The following is a 19,710-nucleotide window of genomic DNA, read 5'->3' on the forward strand; positions in this document are numbered from 1 at the left end:
TCTGAATGGTGTTTCTGCTGTAAGGTGCCTGCAAGTTTAACATCAACCTCTAGAACTCATTTAAATGGAAGGGATCCTTTACGATCTACCCCAGTAAGTAGCTTCCAATAATCAGGATGTTTCCAGGATGCAGGACTTGAAGATTTATTTCCTTCACAAAAACCAATAAACTAACACAACCCCTATAGACGGTGAGTTTCAGCCAGTCTGAATACTTTTATTTGTCTCAGGTGAAACATTCTCACGAGCCAGAGACAGCAGTCTGAATGTGGGAGGTGCTTATCTATCCATGCACTGCCGAACACAATGTCCGTGAGGACGCTGGCAGGACCAGAGATGCTAGCGGGGTGAAGAAAATGTGGCAGCCTGAACAATGTTGCAAAGACATAAAACCTCACTGAATGTAAATGGGAGAAAAACCCTGCAGGATAGCTCCATGCAAAAGATCATCTGTCACTGCCAAGTTTGCATAGTCTCAGGAGGCTTCAGTGCTTCTGAGCACAAACACGGTGGTCAGGTAGGGAAACGGGAACTGCCTGTTCGAGTGGAAGGATCAGCATATAGAGAGTGGGCTGTCAGAGACATGGGGAGGCAATTCTTCAGGATGAATTCATGGAACAGGTCCAGATGCTGCCAATGGAGAGAATGACCAGCTTTAGTTAACAACAAGCATGCATGTCGTTAACTAGTGCTCCTCAGCCGCGATTCCTGACAGTGAGCCTGCACGGAGAGCCAAGAACACCAGAGAGAAGCTTGGCAGTGACGAGATGAAGCTGCTGGCATCCACCCATCACAGCCCACGGGCACACAAACACACGACTGGAAAAGTTTCATCCAACCAACGTTTGTAGAAGCTGTGGGCTGCAGACACACACATCTGAACTTTTGCCAATAACGTACACACATGCACACATGTACTAATGAGGAATTCATTTGCTAACAGTGCCAAGATCAGAAACACTCCCTCACTGCACCCTGCCTGCCTCTCTGTTCTCACTGTTTCCAAGGAGACTGCAGCACATTGGTATTCTGAGGGGACACTTCATGAGCAATTGTGGGTGAAAGAAAGTAAGATAGTGCAAGGGGGAGAAAGAGGGCATGGAGATAGAAATGGTGCAGAAAGGAAAGATAAAGACAATGTCTAATTTTCCAAAGAAGCACAAAGCAGCATGCAAGGGCGTTCATGTAGATACACATTTACTGAGATGATGATTTTATTCAGCACAGCCGTTCCTATCCATGTTAACCAGATAATAATGCCATGTGTGCTCCTCTCATCCGAGTGTGTCGTTGGCTGGGTATGACTGTGGAGGCTTGTTCCGCGTGTCACACAGTGTGGTGTTGATCTGGCATGAAACCCTGTGATGTTTACAGTTGTGAGTCATGCAGATGCAAGACAAGAAAAGCTTCCTTACCCATAAACTCTATGCCCAGGTGATCTGTGGTTTCGGCAGCAAGGAGAGAGAAAAGAGAGGAAGAACACAGCCATTATTAGGTATAAAACTCAATATGTGGAACTGGACTCAGCTGTCACAGGAGACAGATGTTAGTGATGCTACAAGAAATGATACATGCAAGCACAGCCTAGACTTAGTTTCACACCTCCTGTCCTTCTTTACGGTCCACTCCACAATAAGAGCATCAGAGTTGATTCTTGTAAAGAAAAACTCATTTTTATTCATTAATTCAGTAACTCGTTAGCTTAACCACTCATTCCTCAGTAGGATCTGCTGAAGCTGCTGTCAGGTCCAGCAGTCATAAGGCAGGAGGTGAGGGACATCCTGGACATGTCTCTGGTCCATCAAAGAGACATAATCACACCTTAGGACAAATTAGTCTCCAATCATCCTAACACACTTGTTTTTGGTCTGTGGGAGGAAATCGGATTATTCGGAGAAAACACACACATGCACGGTGGAAAAAAGCCAAACTCCACGCTGAAAGGCCACAGCTGGGATTCAAACCCACGACGGTGGTACCAACAACACCGTGCAGCCTCTCGTAGTTCAGATTCATTTGAATATTTCCAGTCGTACCATAAAGGGTTTGACTCTCATGTGCAGTTGTCATCTTCACAGTGAGTTTCTGAGCAGCTGAAGAGCAAAGTTTTAAATCTATTTAGAAGAAATTATAATAGACTAGATCTTAGCTCGGTGGGTTTAATTGACTCGCTACAATAATGGATGTACTGTTCAAGTCTCAAATGGAACAAATTCATTTACTTGATGCTATTCCTGCCTAACGGCCTTTAGAACAACATAACCATGAAGTAAAAAACACCTTTTATCAACTTCATTATGAAGATTTGGGGCCTCATTTATCAAAACGTTCTTACGAACATTCCTACATTCCTTCCAACAAATGAAGTTCACGATGTGTGTCAGTGTGTGAGGTGGCCTCTCGTGCGCATGTTCCTCCGCAGTCGTCTGATGATAATTCCCACCTATGCGTACACACGTGCTTGTGTCTGTTCACCGTCATGTACACACAAAAATGCCCTCAATTAACCATATTTGGTCATGCTACTTCCTGAGCACGTGAGGGAAGTCCCTGTTTTATTTCCAGAAAATAAGAAAAACTTTATTGACAGCGAGATCAAGACACTGGCTGTCGAAGTGCAAAAAAACCAAACAAGTTGCAGAGGTTATGAATGCGGTCGGGACAGAGGAGAGGTTCCTGTCAGGAATAAATAAAAAATATTTAGATAAATCGTAGAGTAACGGGTTCTTGTTTACATTCAAGGAGTCATCCTGTTTGGAGATAGTTTCATTTGGAAATGCTGTCCGAGTAATAAATAAGACAGATAAGTCACGATGTGTCAGATTTTCCGTCGGTCACGTGTGTCTTTTATTGGTTTTAGCACCAATAATGCAAAAAAGCCATTTTTCCACCAACATAACTACAAACTGAGTAAATATACTTGGTGGATGAGGAACACACGTGGATGACTAAGACCTTCAGCACTGCTGTTCCCCTGCTCTACCACTAGATGCTGTTCCTACGCATGGTCAGAGCTGTTCTTATATTTAGGAACATGTTCACACACAAGTACAAACTGGGAAATACCACACAATGCCTAAATTTGTGCTCACACACGAAATACGCACAGATCTGTTTGTAAGTACAGCTGATAAATGAGGCTTCTGGATACCAAACTTAATCTTTGATTTCTGAGTTAAACAGAGTACTTAGACCTGTGTCTTGTTTCTCGTTTTAACTTCAATTTTAATTTCAAAAGCTTTTCTGCATACAAATTTAGTACTTTTTAAAACTGTTTCACAGCTTTTATTAGTTTGTTGCTATAACTTATAATAAATTCCCATCTCAGCCTTCGTGGGTGGTCTCATCCTTCCAAGCTCAGGTCCTTTACCAGAGGCCTGGGATATATATGGAACTGATACATACATATATATATATATATATATATATATATATATATATATATATATATATATATATATATATATATATAATTTCTTTTCTCTTACAGACTCACTGAGGAGTCCTGCAACACGTACACACACTCTCTGAGTGACATTTGTATGTACATAAGCTGTAGTTGATCATGTGTTTTAAACTTTGGTGCCAACTGATGAAGTCAAACCTGTCTGTTAGCAAAATACGAACCACCGAGATCTTTAGGTTTACATCAAAATGGCTACCTGTCACAGGTACCTGACCAGGTGCAAAACACAAAAATAACTTAAACTCAGTCAGTCTTATAGATGTTGAGCAGAACTTGTTTTATATATGAAAGATGATTTTCTTTCTTTTTTTTGTTGTTGTTTTTGTTTAGAGCTAAGAGTCATTCTCATCACAGCCTCAGAGCTCTCGCTGATCACACAAATCCACAAAAACTTTGGCAACAACGGTTGGAGTCCACCCTGTTGTTAGTTTATCTCAGGAGACCACTGGATAGATTAGAATGAAACTGTTTGTGGGATTTGCATTTACATCTGAACATGTTTAAATTGTCCACCACAACTAACCCACATTAGAAACACCAAACTGGCTCCAAATCAGTCAGGCTCACTGATACTGAACCGATGTTGGAGTGTGTGTTAGTGAAAGTCCAACACACACTACAACATTTAGCATGAGATCACACACATTTTTTCTGTGAGACTTGACCACATAGCTGTAGTTATCATCAGGATGATCACAGTTGAAACCACTCCATGCTACACGGTGGGTGAGAGCTAGTCCTTTATTTAAATATACATTTTCCCTCTTACATATGGCCTGAAACCAAGAGACTCCGGGTAGATATCAAAGCTAGGGCAGAGCTGAAATCATATCTCATGTTCAAAGAGAACCATGAAATAATCATCACCTTCTACTACTGGAGCCCTGTGGAGTGGTACAATTACATCATGGCAACATGGAAAGCAACATGCTTCTGTCAGTATGTGGAAATAAATGAAATCAGTTTGTGCATACTATTGTTTACTAGTGAGGCTTGGTAGCACTAACTATACCATCTGATGTTGTTTTAGAACCTTGAACTATCCTAACAGTAGCTGAAAATGAGTGGAACAGCATGAAGAAGAATACAACTCTGGTTCTCTCATTTAACTGATACATCTGTAGTGGTCTCTAGTAGAAATGAACGCCTTGTAAGTCGTATTCTGGGGATAAAAGCTCAGGTGCTCCTGTCTTACTTCCTGTTATTAGGACATCTGGCCTCTGATTGGATAACAGTTACATGACTCTGTTTACCTTGCAATGTTGATGTTTTATCTCCACAAATAATAATAATACGCCTGGAGGAGTTCTGCTGTGTGGTGGAGCTGGTAATGCTAACAGTTAGCTTCTAGTAGCCAAGACGTTGTCTGCTGTTTCCTGGGCCTAAACCAACAACAGCCTTCGCCGTTGTGAGTCAAGATGGGCGAGTCCATGAATGCAAAGTGACAGAGACATAGATCTGTCAGGGTTTTCAAATCCTAGAGTTTCATCCTCTGTTTTCTATCAGAAGCTGATGCAGGAGGTAGGCGTAGCAGACTATTTTCACGTTCAGCCTTCATGAAAAACTCAAGAGTGACTGATTATAATCAGAAATAATTATTTAAAGATGTTTGTCAGTGTTCCACACCTTTAAACTGTGAGGTGACATGTTTCTGAGAACAGGTGGATAAACGTTGAGCTTTTTTATTTTCTGTTACACTGACCATGAATCCGACAGCCGGAAAAGCAGTTTTGTTCACGTGGATTTGTGTTTGTGATCCAAGCAAACATGTGGCACACTTCTCCCACATTTTTATGTTCTCACAGCAGCAGAATAAAAACACACGCCTGTTTGTTCTGCCTCTAAATCATGTCGGGGGGAAGCAAAAGGTTGTTTGTAATTATGTAAAAAAAATGGTCACATATTTGACATTAAACCCCCAATTACATTTTTGTTGCAGGTTTCCAGGATGAGAAAAATAGCTGCAATGTTACTGGTGTTATCACTCCTAACGTGTGGAAACCCTCATGGGTTTTCTCCAACTGTCTTCATAATGGGGATTATAGCTGTAAGTATGTCCCATCTTGGAAATCACACACACACACCACACACACACACACACACACACACACACACACACACACACACACACACACACACACACACACACACACACCTGCTCCATCACCAGTGGCTTTAACCACTCTGATGGCGACATTATCTGCTGAGCAGTCCTGTGGGTGAGCTGGTCTTTCTAAAGCTTTGTCCCATCTGCCCTGTGATGCTCACCAGGATCCGATGAAAAAAAGGGTTTTCAATCATGTGCTGATAAAATGTGTAATACAACGTGTTGCGTTGCCACAACACCAAATATACTCACTTTAAAAACATGGAACTCTGCAGTGTTGTGGAAAGTTTTAACTCAAAACAATTAAGAACAACAAAAGTTCATCTTTGGTGACCTCAGCAGTCTCAGCAGAGCCAGAAGAGAAAAAGAAATTGTGATCTGAGATTTCAAACTCTGCACTTTTTCAGCCCTTTCGGGTTTGAGCTAAAAGCGCTACTGCCGGGTTTGCAAACTCAATTTCCCATGGAGCTCAATGAGTAGAGCCCAGCACTAAAGCTGCCAAGGTTAGGGATTTCATTTTCTGTGTAGCTCACTGTGCAGAGTGTATATCAGCACTGCCACTGTCAGGATATGAGTCTTAGTTCCCATCGGGGCCAGCAATACCCAAGATGTATGCACTCTGGCTCCAGTAAACCTCTTTAGATGGAAGGATCCACAAAGTGTCAGATGTTAAATATGCTCTGTGGAAACTGAATGATTGCATGGCCACAGATACTACCAGGAAATGTCACATCTAAATTTTAAAAGCATGCAGCTAACTTCCTCACAAACCTCTTAAGGATGTTTGCAGACTCCTACAGGTTAACCACATGGGTAAAGTGGTCTGGAAGATGGGCATTAGTGTATTTATTAGTTCTTATTTACTAAAGGCATAAATAGGACATTATTCCTCAATGATTTGGAAACAAAGCTGAATTTATTAGTCCTCTTCAGCCAAAAATGCACCAGCCATGCTGTTGTGTGGCTCGTCAAAATAAAAGCACTGATAGACGACCTGTGTCTACTCTACTAGATTCCCATCATTACCTGGTTATAAAGTACATCATTTTACCACAAACAGCTTTTGTCCTGGAAACACAAGGTTTCGGATTATGTAAAGTCTAAAATATCCAGAGATCATATTTTAAATAGAGTGCAGTTACCATTTATGTCAGCAGGAGGCAGAGTTGAGCTGTTGTGCCCCATTCCCAAAAGCTGCTGCGGAAATAAGGGATCCACCAATACAAGTCCAACCATCGAGAATTGTTCTGATAACACTTGCGCTCTAATTCTTGTACTGCAGAACCAATCCCACATTACAGCAGACCGACATTAAAACTAAAACAAAAGAGTTTTTTACCACTTTCAGTTATTGCTTTCAAACAGGTTTCAATGGTTCTTGAGCCAGAAACTTGAACAAGTTCACATTGAACAGCACTCTGTAGCCCTCTGTTGACCAGAAACTACTGTTAACAGTTTAGCGTTCCTATAGGAACACCAGTGGGAGGTCTACCTGCTTCACAGCAACAGCTGTTGACTGTGGGGATAGCTAATATAAAGGCTAGCAGTTAGCGTCTTAGGTTTGCCCACCATCAATGAAAAACACAAGAAGAATTTAGCTATTTTTGGTGACTTCATGGTAGAACCTGGAAGTATAAGTAATAGAGTGATGTTTTTGGAGGTGATTTCAAAGCTAAAACCAGAATGAACATCGGCTAAAACTAAAGGACGCTACAAAGACCGATAGTGACCTGGCTTTTTTGCTAATGGACTAGTAAGTAATAATTACTTTTTGTCCAACAGTGTGGATCTTTTTACTTCATTACTTATTTAGTATCAGTTATTACATGGTAGTGTTAGCTTGTTGTTAGCACTAGCTTTTTGTTTTTGTTGGCACTAGCTACAGTTGGCAGCGGCAGAGTTTTGCTCTTATTATTAGTTAAAATGGGGAGATCTGGCTACCCTTCACCCTAGTCTTCTGACGAGCTTATTAGGTCCAGCTGTGTAAGCACAAGGGAGGAAGAGCGGCAGTTTCATGAAGGGAGTGCCCTTGTTAGGGAGGGAGATGGCAGCATTTAATGTCTGAAGCTCCCATCCGTAGAGCAAAAAGGTGCCCGCCGTAACAATGTTTGTAATTCCACTTTCAACCAGCGGGATGAGAAGCAACAAACATATTAATTGTTGCTTTAAACTACAACGACATGAACGACTGCTTCAGATTAACAGGCAGAAACTTAAAGAGAAACTTTGTAGTTTTGGCTTGCACCCCCTAGTGTTCGTGTTAATTCACTATCGTAAAAATGAAACAGAAACTCCTCCTCGCTGTGCACTTGTGCTTTTAACACTTTTAACTGTTGAAACGTCTCCTCAGCCTTCATTAGTTTCTACAGGAGTGATTTAAAAACGCCCAATGTCAACTTGTTTGGCTCCTATTGTGGTTGGATGTTCTTTTTAATTATTTTGCTTCATTAGATAAATGTTTTCTTTGTTTCTTCTGAGGCTCCACCGTGTTAAACACGTTACAATAAATGCTAACCACAGGGCTGCCAACTCTCATGCACTGAGTGTGAGACACACGCATTTGACCCTCTTCACACCCTATCACGCCACACCTCCAATCTCTCACGCTAAACCAGCATCTGCGCTACCCAAACGCGCATCAGCACAGTGTGTACGGCCAGAAAAAAACAGATGATTTAATTATAGCATTAATTACTGAACAACATGCACACAAACAACACTTAAGTAATAATTTAACTGCGTTATTTCACACACAGAATCCCATCAGAATAATCCAGGCCGATGTGCTTTTTTCTGCTCTGGTTGTGAGATGGGCGGAGCAGTGAGCTCCACTTGCTGTTGATGGGACGGGCATGCCCGGCTCTTACTCCCAGAACTGTGAACACGGTGAATTAAAACATTAGGAATCCTAATATTTTAATTCACTGCTTCACCAGTGTGTTTTTCCTGTTAGTGAGACGAACCCTTCCTCCATAACCAGGTTACTAGTAGGGAAGCCTGGAAAGGCCAAAATTCCTCAAACATTTTTTCCCCTGCTGGCTGATATGAATTAATTCAATAGAATAGAGTAGAAGTTATTAGTCCCACAGTGGGGACATTCATTCATTACAGCAGCACACACACCTAGAGAAACAGATTACAGTAAAACTGATTCCAGCCATGTTTGCTTTGATAACTTCACTAACTTCATGCTGATGACCCACATGAACGTAATCCTGTTTAGTGGACACAACTACATCATGAAGTTAACTTAACATGATAGATTGTTTTTTTCTTGGCAGAAATAATAACTGGTATTATTATGAATGACATGATATTGCCCACCCCTAGACAGACAGACAGACAGACAGATAGATAGACAGACGATAGATAGATGATAGATAGATAGATAGATAGATAGATAGATAGATAGATAGATAGATAGATAGATAGATAGATAGATAGATAGATAGATAGATAGATAGATAGATAGATAGATAGATAGATAGATAGATAGATAGATAGATAGATAGATAGATAGATAGATAGATAGATGATAGATAAATAGATAGAGTGAAGAAGTTCAGGAGAGTTGGCTGTTAAATGTTCCTCACGAAAGGAAGATTTGTATTAAACAAAGGTCAGTTCCCTCTGTAAAGTCAGAGGTACGGAGGAGGATTAGGGCCAGTGAGATGAAAAAAACAATCTTACTTTTTCCCAGAATTCCCTGTCAGAAATCTGAGATTAAAAGTCAGAATTCTGAGGAAAAAATAAGAATTCTCTTTCTTTTCACTTTTTTTTCTTGTCAATGGCTTTAATCATCTTCCGTACAGAGTATAAATAAATAAATAAAATGTAGAGCACAAAAAGTCTCAATATTAATAAACTCCCCCACTTTAAACGGTCGGTGAGTTGTCCGCTGACAACCCCATGACCCCGTCTCACTCTTTGAAATGTTCAAAAGTTAGCCGTCCTGTAACCAGTGTAGCGTTATTAAGATCCTATTGTCTGCCCTTAACAGTTGCCCCTTTACACAGTAACAACGTGTAGGAATCGCCAAGGTCAGATGCTGGGTTCAGTATGTTTACATTCCAGGAGAAGAGACAGAAGAAGAGAAGAAGAATGCTTTCCATTAATTAATCAAAGTACTTTATTTGTGATAAGCTAATCAAAGCATATGTTGATCAATAATAATCAGGTGAATGATCTGTGAAATAAAGATGTCATGAGTTATGTGTTTAATGAATAAACAGGACTGCACCAGACACACTGATCTACATTGACATGGAAACGCATGACACATTGTTCTCAACCAATCAGAACTTTCGTCTGTGGTAGGGCAGAATCTGGGTTGTTTAATGAAGTTGTCCAATCCGGTTTACTAAGATTTGTAAACAACTAGGAGATATAAAACAAGGCAACGCCATTTTATACTCAGTTCCATTTTAACCTCAGCTCTGTTCGATCTGAGCTCCAAAGGAGTTACATCATACTCTCAACATTGTTTTCAACCAGCTCTCGATCCATCACTGCCAAAAGAGAAGTACAGCCTGGCCAGATGTACTTTCTACTTTAAGCTGAGAACTGTCAAGCTGGAGATTTCCGTCGTTTGAACAACAAGACGACGTTCCTTCAAAATAAGAGTGAATTCGCTGACGCCTGCCGCTGCTACCGGAGTCGACCCACAGACGGGCTTTGTAGTGCTGCGACCGCTGTTCCACCAGCTCCAGTACATTCGAGGTCCTAGGACCTGGCATTTCCTGATCTACACGGGAGGCTCCACAGGGTACGTTGTTACGGCAAAATGGTGGCTCATGTCATCAGCTTCTGAAGCCTCGTGGTAGCCTAGTCATAACAACCAGATTCGATACGCCAGCCTAGAGATTCTGAACAACACACACACACACACACACCAACACTAAAACATTCAAATCCATATGCATTCATCATTGAGATAGTCCTGGTAGATTGTAAGAATTTATAATTATAGAAATTAAAGATTCTTAAACGATCCCAACTCTCTCTTTTCTTGTCTCTCAGTCAATACAGAGTGTTTAAGTAAACTCCCTGATGATAAAAACAACCACTTCTGATTATAATATTTAGATCTAATTACAGTGTATAAATATACAAACTACAGATCACTACACCAGGTATAGCTCATCTGTTCTCAGGCGTAAACGTGGATTGCCGTAAAGCGTGACTTTGTGACATTTCAGGACGGCGGTCCGGAGAGGCTGAAGCTGCAAACGGGGTTTCCTGCTCACAGCGGAGGGGGCTGAGAGACTTTTCTTTCACCCTGCAAAGCGTGAAAGGCAGCTGGAAAATTCCTGATAGAACTTCCATTTTGTTTAAATGGATAATACAAGCTGATTTTCCCAGTTGTTTTGATGAAAACAAATTATATTCTTCCTGAACCAAATCTGCCGACTAATTCCATTAGCAGCCAATATTAAAATTACTTTTCATAACAGCTAATTTTGTTGATGACATTAACTCTGAAACTTTCATTGAAAGGATTTAAAACGCTGTTAAAACTTCTGTGAACCTCCTGAATGCCCTTGCAGTATCTAATGGTTTTGTTTTGCAGGCGCCCCTCAGGAAATAAACCACAAAGCATGACTACAATGAGAAGAGCACATCATTTTAATGTGGCATTTTAGAGGAACACTGTTACTCCCTGTTGTGTGTGGTTTTATCCAGCGAAGGAGGCAGGTGTGGGTGGCAGGGAGTCTGTTTCCCCACCCCGTGGACCTGCAAATGGTGATGGAGATCAGCTGGAGATCAGCGTCTGTCTGCCTCTTCCACCTCTTCAACAGCCTCATTTGGGAAGAAACATTGTCTCCTCAGATCTTGGAGAGTTACAGACGGCTCCATTTAGCAGACAGCGACATTAGCCTCCTATGAGATTGTAGAGGCTAAACTTAATCCCAGATGAGACTTCACAGCAACCTTGGTGTGTTTTATTTAAAATGAAATCAGGATTTATCACAGCATCTCTGGTTAATCATGGACAGGAGAGGCCAGGACTCAGACCACACCCACATAAACAGAGAGCATCCAGAAAGGAGCTTTTGATCCAGACATGAATGAGGCTGCAGCTAACAGACATGGTGTCAGTTATGTTCCGGTGTTGGGTGTTGGTTGGGTTACAACTAGATTTTTTTAATGAATAGAGAATGTAAAAGTGAACGTACACAAGTTCTCTTATTTTAATTTATAGCTACCAGATGGAGTGCTGGGCTGGGTCCATATCAGTTTGCCTACAGGGAGAAAAGCTCAGCAGTGAGCGGTTTCAAATTCCTGGGAGGGACGGCGGCACTCGTATTGCCTCGATTGTGAGGAAGATGCCTCTGCTACCTCTGCAACCTCTGCCACGTTCCAAGACCTTTGATGGTGAAGTGTTAGACCCAGGATACACTTGCTGTTTGACCTCGCGTTGGCGCAGGCTGCGTCTTTGTTCACGTACTTGCTGCTACACGGCACTGCACTGCGTGTAGTATGGGCGTGTTCCACTAGGGGGCACACTAAAGAACTCGGATGGGATAGAGACCTGGGTTTGTGGGCACAACCAAAAGAGCTCACTAACTAAAATTTTTATGACAGAAAAAAAAACAGCAGTGGTATCATAGATGGTGTGAGAAACCTCTCAACCGGAGACGGAGTCACCATGGTGAGTGTGTCTTGCTCATTTTGTCAACTCCACCTACTGGTTACACGTATATTCCAGCGTTTGAATGTGTCGCGTTCATTTCAGGTGACACGCACAAACAATGCTTCAAATCAAAGCAAGTGATGCGTGACAGCCATTTTAAACGCATTCTCGTCATTAAACAGCAAGTATATCACGGCCCTTACGACTATGTCATCAGTAGTGCTCTGACATATGGACTTTTAGTGTGGTGTACCAGCTGCACTAAGGCGGACTAGCGGTGAGCGGTGAAAACAAAAAAATCATTGGGACTACTCTCCCAGAGATCGGTACCAAATTGAGCCGGGATCCTCTGGAGGTTTCTTCCTGTTAAAAGGGAGTTTTCCTCTCCACTGTCGCTAAATGCTTGCTTAGTATGAGGATTGTTGTAAAGCCTCTGACACTAGTCAGTGACTAGATGCAATCTGCTGGGTTCCTTATAATGTTTTACTGATTGCCTTAAAGAACTGAATGTTTACTGTGTGAAGTGCCTTGAGATGACTTGTTCTGACGAGGCGCTATTTAAATAAACTATAATTGAATTGAATTACCATCCACACCACCCAATGACTGAGGAGAATGTGGGACTTTCTACGTGTCTGCCACATCCTGCTCATCATCTGTTTCAGATGCTGCATTCAGGTAGAAGGTACAACCCTGTAGAAACCCGGACAATAAGACTGTCCAATAGCCGGTATTCTAAGGCTGTGAGACTGCTGAAGGCTACCTCCTAACCCACCTCTTCCCCCTCCCATGGAGAACATCTATCGGAACACTAGGACGGGGGTCGGCAACCCGCGGCTCTTCCATCCATCTGATGCGGCTCTCTGTGCTTGTAAAATAATGAATGAATATTTAAATAAAATGCTTTATATTTACTGCATTAATTTTACATCTGTATGCCAGTTCTAAATGTAAAGATTGTCTGCGTACACCTGAACAGATCCAACCCGGTCTGACTGTGAGACCGGGTTGACGCTCAACTTTCCTTTAAACAAAATAATCGTAGACCTCCAGTCGTTTGAAAGTCTTTGATTTTTCATGCATGAAGGGTCCAGGGCTTTCTGTTGAATAGGAATAAATGTCTCCCCAGCAGATTTGTGAAAAGAACAAAAAAATAAACACTAAACTCTAAACCTGGGGACTTGAGACTTTGACTTGAACTCGTTTACTTGAAAAGACTTGATATTTTACCCAATGACTAGTTAAAAACATCTCATATTTCAAAGCTGCCCTCTTTTAAGTCATTTCACTTTTCCTGTATTAACAAAAGGTTTTTTTCAGGGTGTCCATTACATGCTGGTCCATTATGAGACATGGATCCTATTGGCTGCAGCTGCACCAGACAGTGGAAGAGACAGGCTGAAAGAATTGCAATATGTGCGTGGGACATTCTTTCAAAGAAGGATTTTGAAGAAATTTGAAGCTTCAGACTTGGTACTTGTCCCTAAACTTGCTTGTCTTGACTTGAGATTTGACTCGGGGCTTGAAGATAAAGACTTGAGACTCATTTGATTCTTGGATAACGATGACTTGGGCCCATCTCTGCTTTGAATCTGATTTTACTGTAGTCACAGATTTTGACATCTCATCACTTCAGCGTATCTCACAGTTGGTCCTGGCCCTCCACTTAGTCTGTAACACCCAACGTGACGGCACATTTTAATAATTCAGCAGGTTTCACTCATTGAGAACTTGAAGATAATGCAGTAAAGACTATTTGTGTTGTCAGAGAGGTTTTGGTTTTACAAATGTTGATCTGCATTACGATGTCTTAGCTAAACCCTTTTGTCTGTATGTTCAGCCCCAAAAGCCAGGAGGTGTTTTCTGCTTCTTCCTTTATGAAGGTAAACAATAGTAGCCAATGTCTATCTGACAGTGAAGGTTACAATGCTGTTTTCCCTGCTCCTTTTCTATTATTTTCCCATATCAGAAGACGTGGTCTATGAAGTCTGAGCACACTTAAAGCTTGTGCTCAGATTTATGAGCTATGACAAAAAAAAAGAAAAACAAAAAAAGGTTTGGGCGTTGATTGAAACCAGAAAATACTGTCAGTTTTTCACATAATTGTTCAGCTTTGTTAATTTCGATTCCTAGTTTCGATTCTCAGGCTGCTGACAGGAAGAGGAATCCGCGGCCGATCTCCGTGAAAAAAAAAACCGTGTTCTGAAATTCTGATAAACACTTGTCTGAGCCGATCATACCAGCTGTCTGTCGCTCCTACTCTGCATCATCGAGCAGCATCGAGTCCCCCTCCCTTCCCTTATACACGGTGTCGGTACAGGATCTGCTCGGGTGCAGGATCGGCTCGGGGTCCTTCGACTGACGATGACGCCAAAGTAGTTGATTGGCTGAACATGAAGCTTACGGAAGTTACGTTATCACGTTATGATTTTGATTGGTCAGAACAAATTTATGGTCGTAGTCTTAGCGGTTGTAGTCCTGTAGTCCAAAGATCAACAGTTTTTGGAGAAAATATGTTTGAATTTCTAAAGGAAATGTAAAATATAAGCAAATGATAAACGGTGACCCTAAAAAGCTCTTGATGTTGATGAAATGGAGCAAAATAAACTGTAAGAACTTTATGGAAAGACACCAGCCAATATTTTGGGTCAAAGAATGTATTTAGATAACAACTAAGGTAATATACAGACGAACTCCACATTAATACAAACAGATGTGGCTTCACAAATAAGAACTGTTCTATTTTTTGTCAGTCCGGTGTTGGTTTTATGCAGTTTCACATTCTGTACAAAACTAAGATAATATGGTGTTTTATTAACTAATTACAATTATAAAGAAAACATTTAGGTGTTACAAACAAGAATTTATTAACAAAACTGCTGATGTCTTTCCAAAACGTATGTGTGAAAGCCGAGTAGATTCGCAGTAATGTGACGTCATCGGCAGTCGAAGGACCCCGATCCGATCCTGCACCCGAGCCGATCCTGCACCGACACCGGCGTGCAGTGGCAACAAAGTGAACAAATCGTCTGCCTAACCTTTACTCTGTTATGTAACGTTTGCATCCTGCAGCAAAAAAATACAGTGCAGAGGAAGCTTGTTAAAATGCGTCAACACGGTGGATTTAATAAAGTTTTAAAGAACAAACTCTGGATGGTGTGAAGTGAGTTTGGCTCACTGCAGAAATAAAAACAAAATAAAATAAAAACATGGAGTATCAACAGTCAAACGCAGCCACTCACCAACACTGGACAGTGTGAGCAATAACCTGTAAAATAATTTCATCTGGTCTTCATCATGCTCGAGCAGCCTTTCTCTGTGGTGGATGACTGACACCGGGTTCAGGCCACTAGGAGCCGACAAGGACCATAAATAAAGAAAATTATAATAATGAAAACAAAATCCCACAAGACGTAAAGGTACCACGAGGTATTCTTCAAGCTTCTCTGTTTCTGCCGCTAGATATCCTCAGCTCTCTTTACACATTTGAGAGTGCAGTGGCAGCGCTGTAGGCGATAGCAACACCCTGACCAATCACAAGCTTGCGCTCTCCGTCTCGACGGACGGATGTTTAGAAAAGAGAGCTCGACATCGTCCGTCCTTGCAACTCTGTTGAGAGCCCTCAAAAGGACAGATAATGGCATTGCAAGTGTCCATCCCGATGCAGATGGAGACGTTTAAATTAGAAATTAGATTGTCACCGACAGCAGCTACATATCAGTTTCAGTTTCTCCTCTGACTGAAACACAGCTGCAGCATGTAGGTGTAGTCTCATCCTGGGCACAATCATCCTGAGGGTTCAGGTGAAAATATCTGGACTTTTCTGGTTACGTTGAAGACATTTAGCCTCAGCCTCCCTGGAAAGGTCTACTCCAAGGTACTGGAGAGGAGGGTCCGATCGATAGTTGAATCTCAGATTGAGGAGGAGCAATGTGGTTTTCGTCCTGGCCGTGGAACTGTGGACCAGCTCTATACCCTTGCAAGGGTGATGGAGGGGGCATGGGAGTTTGCCCAACACATCCACATGTGTTTTGTGGATTTGGAGAAGGCTTATGACCGTGTCCCCAGGGGCACCCTGTGGGGCACGCCCCAGGAGTATGGGGTGGGCGGCTTTCTGTTCAGGGCCATTCAGTTCTTTTACCAGAGGAGCGTGAGTTTGGTCCGCATAGCCGGCAGTAAGTCGGACCTGTTCCCGGTGAGGGTAGGTCTCCGCCAGGGCTGCCCTTTGTCACCAGTTCTGTTCATTACCTTTATGGACAGAATTTCTAGGCACAGCCGTGGTGTGGAGTGTGCTGAGTTTGGTGGCAGGAGAATCTCGTCTCTGCTTTTTGCGGATGATGTGGTCCTCCTAGCTTCATCCAGCTCTGACCTTCAGCTCTTGCTGGGTAGGTTCGCAGCCGAGTGTGAAGCGGCTGGGATGAGGATCAGCACCTCCAAATCTGAGACCATGGTTCTCGACTGGAAAAGGGTGGCTTGCCAACTCCCGGTCGAGGGAGAGGTCCTACCTCAAGTGGAGGAGTTTAAGTATCTCGGGGTCTTGTTCACGAGTGAGGGTAGGAGGGATCGGGAGATCGACAGGCGGATTGGTTCAGCGGCTGCAGTGATGCGGACGCTGAGCCGATCTGTTGTGAAGAGGGAGCTGAGCCAGAAAGCCAGGCTCTCGATTTATCGGTCGATCTACGTCCCAATCCTCACCTATGGTCATGAGCTTTGGGTAATGACCGAAAGAACAAGATCACGAATACAAGCTGCCAAAATGAGTTTCCTCCGTAGGGTGGCCGGGCTCAGCCTTAGAGATAGGGTGAGGAGCTCAGACATTCGGGAGGGACTCGGAGTAGAACCGCTGCTCCTCCGGATCGAAAGGAGCCAGTTGAGGTGGTTTGGGCATCTGGTCAGGATGTCTCCTGGACGCCTCCCTGGGGAGGTGTTTCGGGCATGTCCTGCCGGCAGAAGGCCCCCGGGCCGACCCAGGATACGTTGGAGAGGTTACATCTCCAATCTGGTCTGGGAATGCCTTGGGGTCCTGCCGGAGGAGCTGGTGGAGGTGGCCGGGGAGAGGACGGTCTGGAGCTCCCTAGTTGGGATGCTGCCCCCGCGACCCGGACCCGGATAAGCGGAGGAAGACGATGACAACATTTAGCCTTGCTAGGGTTAGGGTTATGCAGCGTTTTTGTCTGAATCAAGGTGATGTTATTGTTCATAGAATAAAAATTCATGCTGAAGTTAGATTATTTCATCAAGTAAGATTTGTGCTTAGCTGGCTTGTTTAAAACTTATAGTCGCTGTGTCTCAATTCAGGGTCAGCATCCTTTGTCGGCCGGTTACGTCACAGCGCCGCGACTAGGTCTGTCCCCATTCGAAGACTCCTTCAAATGCTGTCGACGAATTCGGCCTTCTTTTCGCCTGAATGAAGGATGGGTCCGGTGTATCCTGCAATGGTTCACATCTCCCAAGATGCCTTGCGGGCCGGACGGCAGAACTTTTAAAAACAATGGCGGACAGTGAAGAGGGAGTTGTCGGAGAGGATTGCGCATATAAATGTCAGTGTAAACTTGAAAACTGTTAGGTAAAGGGCGTTTTGTGATACATGAACGTTATTTTAGTTAGAAATGTTACAGTAAAAGTGCTTGTATTGCGGTCACGGCATGTATGTTCGGCCGCTCGGTGTCGTACTTCCCCCACTTCGTTTTCCCCCTGATTTTAATAGAAGTTTGTATTTTAGGGACAAAAGAGAAAACCAGGGAATTTATTAAGCTTAGGGCGGAGATGGACCACATGATCACTGGAGCAAAGTATTCGGCGGCTGTGGCATGGAGGTACAATAACATCTCATATTTTAAGTTTAGTTTTTTCTGCGAAAACACGAAAGGAATAACCCGTTGTCTTCTTTTCTCTTCCTGTTATTTTTTCTTACATGTTTGTTAGGACTATTCTGGAGCAAATGGGCATCCAGGGGAAGGTGACAGCGATAACCAGCTTCTGTAGCTGATCAGGGAGGACATGAGGCTGCAGAGGGAGGCAGAGCAGCAGAGGGCCCAGGAGAGAAGGGAGAATTTTGACAGGCTTGCTAGAAAAAATGGTTAAGGAAGATTAAACATGTACATATAAAAGAAATATCTAAATAAAATCAGTTCTGTATTAAACACTTGAATTTTATTTTTGTTTACAAATGAGAATTGTTTACTAGAGGGTGTCCGCTGGGCCTTGAAAAGTCTTAAAAGGTGATAAATCGGTTTTGGTCAAATTAAGACCCTTAGAAAGTATTAAAAATTATTATCACATCTTTGCTCAGGCTCAGCTTGTCGAAAGGATTTTCTCTGAATTAGCTCTCCAACGGTCAAGGAAATGATTCAAAAGCTAAATAAAACTTTGAGCTCCATCGTTTAAAGTTCCTTCTCCTTTCTGCTCAGCGGTTCCACGGTTGCTAGGCGACGTAACGTTCGCCGAGGGAGTGGCGGGAATTCATGAAGGCTAGGCCTGTCCAAATTCACAGCCGTTAACATCCGGTCTACTCGGCCGACGGAGGACCCAGCCCACGTCGGCCAAGTAGGCTAGGTCCTTCGAAGGATGCAGGCCCTGAATTGAGACACAGCGAATGTTTCTGGATCCTGCCACTTGAAAGAATGGAATCAGGAATCAACAGAAACCAGAATTGAAACGAGGAATTGGAATCGTTCATATTCAAACTATGCCCAAACCTTCTAATAAACCATATTGTGATCAATTCTTAAAGCATGGCTCTAGGATTATTTTTTCCACCACACCTCAGAGGTGGTTGTAACTGTTACTACAACGTTTTACTGATGTCATTATGGGCTAAATGGTGGTATTGAACCACACAGTGTTGTTGCTGTCTCTAATCTCTAATCTAAACACATCAGGTGGACTTGTCAGGGGAATAAAAACCATCACACTAAGTGACTAAACAACATCCATCAATATGATGGATAGGTGATTTAAATAGATACGTTTAAGCTCCGCCCAGACTAGCAAGGACAGAAATGTTCTTGCCCACGTGTAAATGAAGATTTGGATGTATTATACTGAATCTTCTATGTGTCTTCCTGTTTTCTTATCCTTCAGGTGAATTAGTCCTCAGGGACATTAAAACCACATTAATTAATTCAATCAAAGGAGCTGGTGTCTAACTCCAGCAGTCCTCAGGTGAGAGACGGGGGACACCCTGGACAGATATCCAGTCCAACACAGGGACACACACACACAAACACACACACAACTATTCACACACTGTCTTGATATCCTTTTAAATTTTTTCCACATTCATCCACCTCATTTATTCATTGTTATTTGAATTCACAATCTAACAATTCCATCTTCAGTTTGTTTCCAAGTTTTCTTTTGTAATGCTGACTCATTCCTCACCTGCTGCTGCGACACACTCCTAATCCTCATCTGTTTAACCTCCCTCTGACAGAAAGACAAACAGATCTGGAGATGGGCTGGGAGGAGTGATTACATCATGCTCAGATCCCATAATGATAA

The 19,710-nt window shown here is 42.6% G+C and overlaps 1 protein-coding gene across 1 annotated transcript in view; it reads right to left on the reverse strand.

Annotated features, from left to right (window-relative positions):
* The window catches only part of LOC107376132 (pro-neuregulin-3, membrane-bound isoform), a 679,379-nt gene that overhangs the window by 73,834 nt on the left and 585,835 nt on the right, over positions 1-19,710 (reverse strand). Inside the window, exon 4 of the mRNA XM_015945082.3 lies at positions 1,416-1,439. Coding sequence (XP_015800568.3) covers positions 1,416-1,439 — 24 coding nt within the window. The remainder of the gene's footprint in view (positions 1-1,415; positions 1,440-19,710) is intronic.

Source organism: Nothobranchius furzeri, chromosome 12 (genome assembly GCF_043380555.1).
Source record: "Nothobranchius furzeri strain GRZ-AD chromosome 12, NfurGRZ-RIMD1, whole genome shotgun sequence".
Taxonomy (NCBI): domain Eukaryota; kingdom Metazoa; phylum Chordata; class Actinopteri; order Cyprinodontiformes; family Nothobranchiidae; genus Nothobranchius; species Nothobranchius furzeri.